This window comes from Stigmatopora nigra, chromosome 15 (assembly GCF_051989575.1).
Source record: "Stigmatopora nigra isolate UIUO_SnigA chromosome 15, RoL_Snig_1.1, whole genome shotgun sequence".
Classification (NCBI taxonomy): Eukaryota; Metazoa; Chordata; class Actinopteri; order Syngnathiformes; family Syngnathidae; genus Stigmatopora; species Stigmatopora nigra.
In genome coordinates this window covers 12,732,501-12,742,500 of record NC_135522.1, presented here as the reverse complement: position 1 = coordinate 12,742,500, position 10,000 = coordinate 12,732,501, and the positions used below count along the sequence as shown (strand labels likewise).

At 38.2% G+C, this 10,000-nt stretch overlaps 1 protein-coding gene across 2 annotated transcripts in view; it reads left to right on the top strand.

Annotated features, from left to right (window-relative positions):
- The window catches only part of LOC144208353 (homeobox protein Hox-B6a-like), an 8,325-nt gene extending 5,022 nt beyond the window's left edge, over window positions 1-3,303 (top strand). Inside the window, exons 2-3 of one of the 2 annotated variants that reach the window (XM_077734146.1) lie at window positions 1,339-1,737; window positions 2,803-3,303. In XM_077734146.1, coding sequence (XP_077590272.1) covers window positions 1,339-1,737; window positions 2,803-3,086 — 683 coding nt within the window. In that variant the 3' untranslated portion in view covers window positions 3,087-3,303. Of the gene's footprint in view, window positions 1,738-2,802 lie in introns of both variants that reach the window. The other variant, XM_077734145.1, reaches the window with a different exon arrangement.
- Window positions 3,304-10,000: the final 6,697 nt, after the last annotated feature.

Sequence of the window (10,000 nt, the reverse complement as noted above, 5' to 3'; positions counted from 1 at the left end):
AAGACAAAATAATATCTTCCTGAAGTATGCGTACATTTTCAAAACAAGTATTACTTGATGTTCACAACACAGTTGCATTCGCTTATATTGTTGTCTGTGGTGTTCTTTGCATCCATTCAGTTCCGTAAATTGAGACAATGTGTCAAAATGGACACAAATAAGATTGAGCTTGGTTATGGCAGCGACATTTTTGCCTCTGTTCCAAATGAGAAGTGCACGTGATAGAGTTGCTTTTGTGACATTAACAAAAACAAAAAGAGAAATCATCTTTTTTTTCATTTTTTTTTCATTACAAGGCGCTAATTATTTAATGTTCACGCTGCATTTTGCCTTCCTATATGACCAAAATGCCCACAGAGTTCAACACAAATGCTGGTGTGATATATTTTCATTGAAATTATTTTAATATGTCATATTATTTGCAGAGGGAAAGGAATGTTTTATTACTCTCATTTAGAATTCACACACGCACGTACACTAACACACCCCTCGGGGCAGCAATTTTCCTTCGCTGTGCATAACTGTGTTTGTGAACCGCAGGTTGATATGGAGCCCACAACAGACGGTCCTACGGAGAGAAAGAGAATCAATTTAACGGGCGAAAGACTCCAAACTGATTGCGCAATGTCACTGGGAACCAGATGACAATTGTAAAAGTAGATTGAAAGAGAATTAGCATGAGATGGAAAGAGAGATAGAAAAATTGGAATAAGGAAAGATTGAAAGACACACACGCATATGGGAGCACACACACGGCATTGTTCTTTCCTCGTGGCTATTGGTAAAACAGATATAGGACTGCAGGCACATACTCATCTCATTGGCCAGGGTGTGGTCAGATGGTGCTTCTTCACTCCAACTTCCATACAGCCATTTCTTCACCCAATATCGCTTTACATGCACGCACACGCCTTGCCGATGCCCACTCTCTATTTCACAACACCCAGACTCCCCGTGTTCCCTCTAACCCTCATCAAACTAATCTCCTCCTCCCAATCTGCGATAAACGAATGATAGCAGCATCCCGTCGAAATGTCGGCTATAAAACAAAACAAATCATAAAGTGCAGCCTGGAGAAGCAGATGAAGGAGGGCTGCAGGGAGAAGTGTTAGCAGTTTTCCAATAGTCCCTGCTTCTCCTCCTTTTTTTTCCTGCCGCGTGCATATTGTTGTTATTTCGCCCCCTCTGTTCCTTTTGTCTATTATCCACTTTCTTACTATACCGTCCTCATGAGTTCCTATTTTGTTAACTCCTCTTTCTCCGTTGCGCTATCGGGTACAGGTGGAGGGAGACAGACAACTGAGTCATTTTTAGCTCAAATCCCTCTCTATTCCCCAGAATACGGCACTGATCACCCCCTCAGACATTACCCAGGAGCTGCAGCTGTCACTGCTGCAGCCGCGGTGGCGTACAGCCCGAATGGAGGTTATGTGGAGGAAAAGACCTACCCTGCGTCTTCCTATTACCAACACACTACAAACAGAGATTACAGGGCGAATCAGGCGATAGTGGTTGGTGTTGGCACCACAACTGCATCAAGTGCTTGCGCTTACACGAAAACCACAGGCTTCCACCGGGAAAAGGACTACGCTGGCAACCTGGAAGAATGTCCACTGGCCCTGCACCATAAGACGGACTGCGCAAGTGGCAACAGGTTCTTAGGTGCCCCCTTGGATGAGAAGCAAATGGCGTCTAAACACATTTATCCATGGATGCAGCGAATGAACACATGCAGCGGTAAGATACTCCTTTTTTCCAAGACATCTTCCTTGCATATTTTATGATCCCTGTTATAAAACTGACGTTTGTTTCCTCTTTAAATTTCTCTCCCCCCGCCCTCCTCCTCCTCCTACTCTTCCTCTCCCACGACTTGTTTTATGACCCCTGTTTGTTGCCCCGTCAGTCACTGTTCACTATTTTACTGTCCATCGTAAAACTGGTATGTTGGGGCTGAATCTTTTAGCGCAGGCTGAAGCTGCTATTTAAAGACTAAATATATATATATATATATATATATATATATATATATATATATATATATATATATATATATATATATATATATATATATATATATATATATATATATATATATATATATATATATATATATATATATATATATATATATATATATATATATATATATATATATATATATATATATATATATATATATATATATATATATATATATATATATATATATATATATATATATATATATATATATATATATATATATATATATATATATATATATATATATATATATATATATATATATATATATATATATATATATATATATATATATATATATATATCTTCAATAATCATAATATAATTTTCTAAAAACATTTAAATTTAAAGCGTTTTGGACTCAATCATAATCAACCCCCAAATAAACATTATGCTATAATTCTGAGCTTCTTATGTTGTGAAAATCACTCACCACTTCTCCTTGAGTTTTAAGGGTCTGTAGCATGGCCCTAAAATAATTTTGGAAAAATAATGAATGCATGAATGATGATGATTACTAAATAGAATTAAAGATGAATCAGAACGTTTTTTAAGTACTCAGCCACCTCGGCTCATCACCTAGCATTAAAAAATGCTATCTGATGAAAAAAAATTCCGCCCAATAAATATAGTATGTAAATAGTTTCAAACTTGTTTATTGAACATGTGCAAAATTGAAATTCAAAGATGCAAAACACCAAATGCACCTTATATCTGTTTGATCAGTAGACTTGTCCATACCTTTCAATAACCATTTTGTCAATTCTCCTTCTCTCTCAGGCACACTTGGCAATCCCAGTAGACGTGGGCGACAAACCTATACCCGCTACCAGACATTCGAACTGGAGAAGGAATTCCACTTCAACCGATACCTCACACGTAGGCGGCGGATTGAGATCGCACACACACTTTGTCTCACAGAGCGCCAGATTAAAATCTGGTTTCAGAATCGGAGAATGAAGTGGAAGAAGGAGAACAAACTAATGAACCTATCTCCTATCTCGTCTCCGTTCACAGTGAACAGCATCAATGACGAGGAAAAACAGACGGAGTTGACACAGTAAAGAACAAAGACGTTAATCAACGAGAAGGATGATAGAAAAGGCATACTGAAGAATACACATATTTTCTTTTTCTAAACCTATTCATTCTTCCAACACCCTTTTCCTGAACCTTAAACTCAGTTAAAGTAATTGTTGAATAGCAATGTTAGGTGGAGCCCTCATCTGCCTTGTCATCCAATTAAAGTTTATTATGAATAAATGTGATTCTAAAAACAAATTTAAAACAATGTGGTGTGTGACACTCCTATGATATATAAGAAAAAAGCTGGATCACAATTGTTAAACATAATTAGCATAAGCATTCTTTTGTTTTGGGGAGAACAGAATAATGGCAACACTGTTTTTCTGCTAACATCCAAAATATTTGGGGGCGTGTACATTTTTGAGGTTGTACTTTTTATGGTCAGCTATTATGTTTATTATGCATCCATGTTTGTTAAGTATTTACTAACAGTTTGTAAATCAAGAGTGCATTGATGTTGCTTTTGATTAAATACAACAATAATTATGTTAAAATGATAACACAAGTTAATCATAATACATACACACACATACATGATTATTCATATTTACGACTTTACTTACTCATGAGCCTTTGGGCAGATGACAAACGGGGCGCTATTTTGCTATTGCTGGTGGTCTGAGTTAATTGATGAGCTAGCCGATTGGGGGAAAGTTGACCTGCCCTCAAGCCGAACAGGCATACAGGTCACCCATAAAACGTACACTTCACCCAGACAAAGTGGACAATGTCCTTTTTGACCTTTGAACCATACTTGTCCTCAGCTTGACCGGCATACTTTACATCCCAAATGAGAGCGAAGTAGAGTCTAATGAATGCTCGTGTGACCCCCGCTTTTTTTTGTTTCATGTCATTGTTGATGTCGCACATAATATAATGAATAAAAAAATGAACAAATGTAGATTTAAATCTACATAACTCAAAGAAAAAATATTGATAAGGGCTTTGCTTTTGAATTACATGATATGTTTGTTAAATAGCAGTGTGCAAGATTAAATATTTTCCCCGAAAGAATGGGGTTGCAATTGTGTTGTAATTTAGCAATAACGATAATTTTAGGCCTTTACCTATATAATAATGCATGTAAAATACTCATTAATTTTAGGGATGTTTTGCATACAAGCTATAAATTAGAAATTGCTTGGGAAAACATATCTAAAGCTGACCAACATTAGTTGTAAGCATGGGTAAAAAAATCCCAAAGTAATACGGTTTAATCAGTGATTATTGTTGTTTTGATGTAGATAGTTTGGGAATGATCAATTCATTGAGTCCCAGAATGGATAAGATTTGTCATATCAAGTCCTGTAATACCCTCTAAAATACCAATAATTGCTTTCATTTTACCGCTGTTACGAAGACATATTTTCATCAAACTGGATTTTGGGTCCATGGATTATAAACTAAAAAGTACATAAGTTCAAGGGCCATAAAATTGAAAGTTACATTCTGGATACCTGAAAAAAATTGAGAACCTTCAATTTAAATTTCATTGTCATTACAAGTTAATAAAATTTTATTTTCATTGGTTTATGGCTGTTGCAAAATAAAATTATACTGCTAAAAGAAATAAAGCATTTACTTTGTCTTTTATTTTTTTGCACTTTTTCATTTAGCTATTGCATGTTGGCCTTGTAATTGAAATTGATAATATTGATTAATTATATTATTTGAATGTATTATTATTAATCATTATGATATGGCATATGAAATTCTAGCACTCAACTGTTTCCATATATACGTTATTTGTATTCTCATTAAAAATATATAGTATATAATTATTGTATAATATTTTTGTGCTGGGTCTAAATAGGCGTGAAACTTAGTTTTGTTCAAATTGAGATTTAAAAGACTTGAACACCCTTTGTTACACTTAAAATTGTAATCAATTATGAAAAAAACATTCCAATGTTGGTGTCTCAGATCTGGTTGAAAATCATGTTCTATCTTCTGAGTCAAGGGAGGCAAGCTAAATTGATTGATATGTCAAATATAAATCAAACATTTCTTTAATGCTTTGCGTAAAAAAACAGCAGCACATAATTCTGTTAAGTGTGTTATAATTGTGTGTGCGTGTGTCTAAAGTAGTTATACTAAAGATTAAATCCTTTCATTTAATCTCTGTAATATATTCTAATGGTGATAGGTGGTGGTAGGTGGGGAGATGTGTGCGTGTGTGTTAACAACTACTGTCATGCTTCACAAATTTGCGGCTTCATTATTCGCGTCCTCAGTAATATGACTTTTTTATAAATTACGTATGCAAATCAAAATTGTAAAAAAAAAAGGCAATTCGGAGTATCACAGCCTTGTATTTAATTAAAATTATGTTGTTTTTTTACAATGTATAGTGCTGGAAACATAAATAATTGTACAACACAATTTTTAAATTGTTTTGTGCCCTCGTAGTTGATTGCATTTGAAACCCCAAAAAAACGACTGTTCAGACTCCTCATTCCAGTTTAGAAAATTCCACAAAAGAGCCTCAAATCTGCCAAGGTAACCAGGTGGTAAACAAAGTTTACACACACACACACACACACATACACTGACTTAAAACCGCTATCTCACGCAGCGTGTTGAGATCACGCATACGCTTTGCCTAACCGAATGCCAAATCAAGATCGGGTTCCAAAATTGAATGATGATGTGGAGGACGGATAACGAATTGAAAAATATTCCAACCTTATGAATAACAATTGTTAGTATGTTTTCAAAACACACATTCACAATAAGGGATTTTTGTTATTGATGTATGATTTTTATCATTATTGTCGTCATCGTCACCATCACTGTGAAGTTCTTCTTTACTTCCGTCAAATATCGCCCCAAACTTGAAAAGGGGCCCCGATCTTCTTACAGAACAACTCAAATCCTTCCAGTTTACAATTTTATTGAGGTTTTTGGGTGGTAGGAAAGAATTAGCTGTTGCTGAAAGGATTAGGTTGAAAACCTTAAAAAAGGGGGAAAGAAGGAAGCATGTGACATCATTCCAGTGGATGGAAAGCACAAAGAATACAACTTTGATTGTGTGAAACCAGTGACGGGCCGTCAGGGCATTCTCTGCAGGCCTAGGAAATATCTGAATCATATATATATATATATATATATATATATATATATATATATATATATATATATATATATATATATATATATATATATATATATATATATATATATATATATATATATATATATATATATATATACACACACATATATATATACACATATATATATATATATATATATATATATATATATATATATATATATTTCAGCAACACGCTTATTTATTTGTATATTTATTCATGTATTTATTTATTAACATACTAGTTACGCTAAATACTAGCTACCTACTATTTGCAAATGGATCGTGACCGCCTGGGAGAACGGGTACGAACGGACAGTTCGGCGAACGGACAGTTCGGCGAACGGACAGTTCGGCGAACGGACAGTTCGGCGAACGGACAGTTCGGCGAACGGACAGTTCGGCGAACGGACAGTTCGGCGAACGGACAGTTCGGCGAACGGACAGTTCGGCGAACGGACAGTTCGGCGAACGGACAGTTCGGCGAACGGACAGTTCGGCGAACGGACAGTTCGGCGAACGGACAGTTCGGCGAACGGACAGTTCGGCGAACGGACAGTTCGGCGAACGGACAGTTCGGCGAACGGACAGTTCGGCGAACGGACAGTTCGGCGAACGGACAGTTCGACGAACGGACAGTTCGACGAACGGACAGTTCGACGAACGGACAGTTCGACGAACGGACAGTTCGACGAACGGACAGTTCGACGAACGGACAGTTCGACGAACGGACAGTTCGACGAACGGACAGTTCGACGAACGGACAGTTCGACGAACGGACAGTTCGACGAACGGACAGTTCGACGAACGGACAGTTCGACGAACGGACAGTTCGACGAACGGACAGTTCGACGAACGGACAGTTCGACGAACGGACAGTTCGACGAACGGACAGTTCGACGAACGGACAGTTCGACGAACGGACAGTTCGACGAACGGACAGTTCGACGAACGGACAGTTCGACGAACGGACAGTTCGACGAACGGACAGTTCGACGAACGGACAGTTCGACGAACGGACAGTTCGACGAACGGACAGTTCGACGAACGGACAGTTCGACGAACGGACAGTTCGACGAACGGACAGTTCGACGAACGGACAGTTCGACGAACGGACAGTTCGACGAACGGACAGTTCGACGAACTGACAGTTCGACGAACGGACAGTTCGACGAACGGACAGTTCGACGAACGGACAGTTCGACGAACGGACAGTTCGCCGAACGGACATTTCGACGAACGGACAGTTCGACGAACGGACAGTTCGAAAAAATTAGTGTGTAATTTATTATTTTATTGAACAAATAAAAGTGGGGTTGTTTCTTATTGTGTTGTTTTTTGTGCCGAGATTGAAAAACATACATACACGATCCGGGGGCGGGGCGTGCACTCGAATCAAACTCGGTAAAACGTCCGTTCGCCGAAACATCCGTTTGGCGAAACTTTCCTTCGGCGAACTGTCCGTCGGCGAAACGTCCTTCGGCAAAACGTTCGTTGGCGAAAAATCTTTCGGCGAATCGTCCGGTCACGGGTCCGGTCATGTCTGCTTGCACGGTTGTTCGAGCTTTTGCCAAAGCCGGCCTCATCTCTGTGGAGCCACATGGCAATGACGGTGACTCTGAGAACGAAGAGAGGGGACCCAGCATTTTCGATGACTCATTTGGACAATTGTTCAATTCGGACAGAGAAAATGAGGACTTAATGGATTTGAGGGTGACGGTGAAATAGCACTCGTTACTGACACTGCGGCTTAGCATGTGATGCGCTGTATAGTCATTAAAATACGGTAGTAGTAAAGATTTGATGTTTTATGGGGGTCAACTAATACAGGATCAAACATGACCTTGAATAAAAAAGGCATAAGAAAATTGCGGCTTGTGCATTGTGTATTTATTTTTCTTTGTTCAAAACAAAACTAGCATCACACTTTCCTTCACTCATAACGTCAGGTCATGTCACGCAGAGTTCTATTAAGTTACATTGACTTTCACTTTTTTAAACTAGAAGTTAATTTTGAAATGCGCGACTTAAAAATATTTCAAAGCAGTATCAAAGCACATAACCCGCCAATCAGCAAACAAATCTTATAAGTCCGAACAATTAGATAACTTATTCATGTTGCTAAATTAACTTTAGCTGATTTGGTAACAAAGAGCACAACTTTCAAACTCACCAACAGATTCAATTCCTTGCCTGTGCTGTATATGTGCACACAAATAGAAACCAAAATAACTATCTTATTTACTTTGCCACGGAAATGAATGCAGCTGTGATTTTTAGATGTCAAAAGGACGAGTGCTGTTTTTTGCCAAGCTGCCTCGTAAAGTTCAGGTCCGTACGGCCTCAGACTGATACCGCTCACTGACTGTACTCTGGTCATGTGGGATCCATAAAGCTAGTTTTATGGTTTGGGGGAGTTGACTTGTACTATATATTTCACAATCTAGAAAACAAGTGATGGTTTAACTGCTTCAGCACGATCTTAAGGGGGTCAGTAAAGTAGTGACTAAACAATAGAGGGAGGAATGACAGAAAATCAGCACAGTGCAGGGCGGCCACTGTGTTTGGTCGCGTTCAGTGTTCAGCGGTTCGATCAAGGTTGCTGTGTGTGCTGGTAAATATGTGAAGATACGATAAAGGGCACAAAGTACCAACTGAAATTCATTTATCTAAATTCACTCTTTGAAATTAAGTTGTTGAGACTAACGCAAGTAGGCGCGATTTTGCGTGGATTTAATTGACCTTTTGTATGCATCACCTACATGTATGGATGATAAATTTCACTGCCACAAAACTGAGTAACAAAACACACAGGGCCTCCAGTGTGAATGTGTGCGCGTGTGTTATTGGAACTTAAGAATTGTTATTGTCAACTACAGTTGACCGAAATTCTTCAACACCAGGTTTTGCACTGGGCTTTTGAGTAAATATACAACATGTAACATTAAATTAAATTGAACTTGTGAGATTATAACTTTGAATCTTAAATTTTTTTTCATATGTAGGTGTTTGCATGAAGAAACCTATATTAATTTATTCATCCATTCAATTTATATTTAGGCAAGGACTAAATGCCAATAATATTGTCCCTGAAAGAGGAAAAAGGAAATATATAGACGGGTCTAGTGTTTCATTCAACAGACTTCGGTGCAGCCAAGGGTGGGATCGATTCCCGCTCGCTGGGGCTATAATTATGAGTATGGATGGGTGTACTGTTGACTGTAAAACAGTCTAGGGAAGGGTTGGGCAAGCCAGTCCTCGAGGGACACTGTGAGTGCAGGTTTTTGTTCCAACCAATCCAGCACAGACAGTTTAACCAATGAGATTTCTGAAAAAAAACAAGTACCTGACCGCAATACACTGATTGAACTTGTAGAACACCAGATTGGTGAAAAGGTGAAATATCTATGGGTTGGAATGAAAACTCGCACCCAATGCGTCCAGTTCTAGAATAGTTTTTCCACCCCTGGTTGAGGGTGTAGTCTGGTTTTTGGCCAAAGTTAGCTGAAATTGGCTCCTGCAACCCTTGCAGGATGCACGGTACTGATGACGAATGAATTTTTATTAATTATATTGTACTGGTGGATTTATTCAATCATTGATATGTGAATGAAAGTGCATCATTTCCCTGTAGATGCTACGATGTCGCGTTGCACTGACAAACAATGTGTGCCCGTAGGAAGCACATAAAAGAGAGCAAGTGGTGTTGTTAAAAATTGCAGTCTGAGATTCATCTTGTTTGGGGAAATGGAGACACCACGTCTTGACAACACACACTTTTTTACTTTTGTGCGTCAG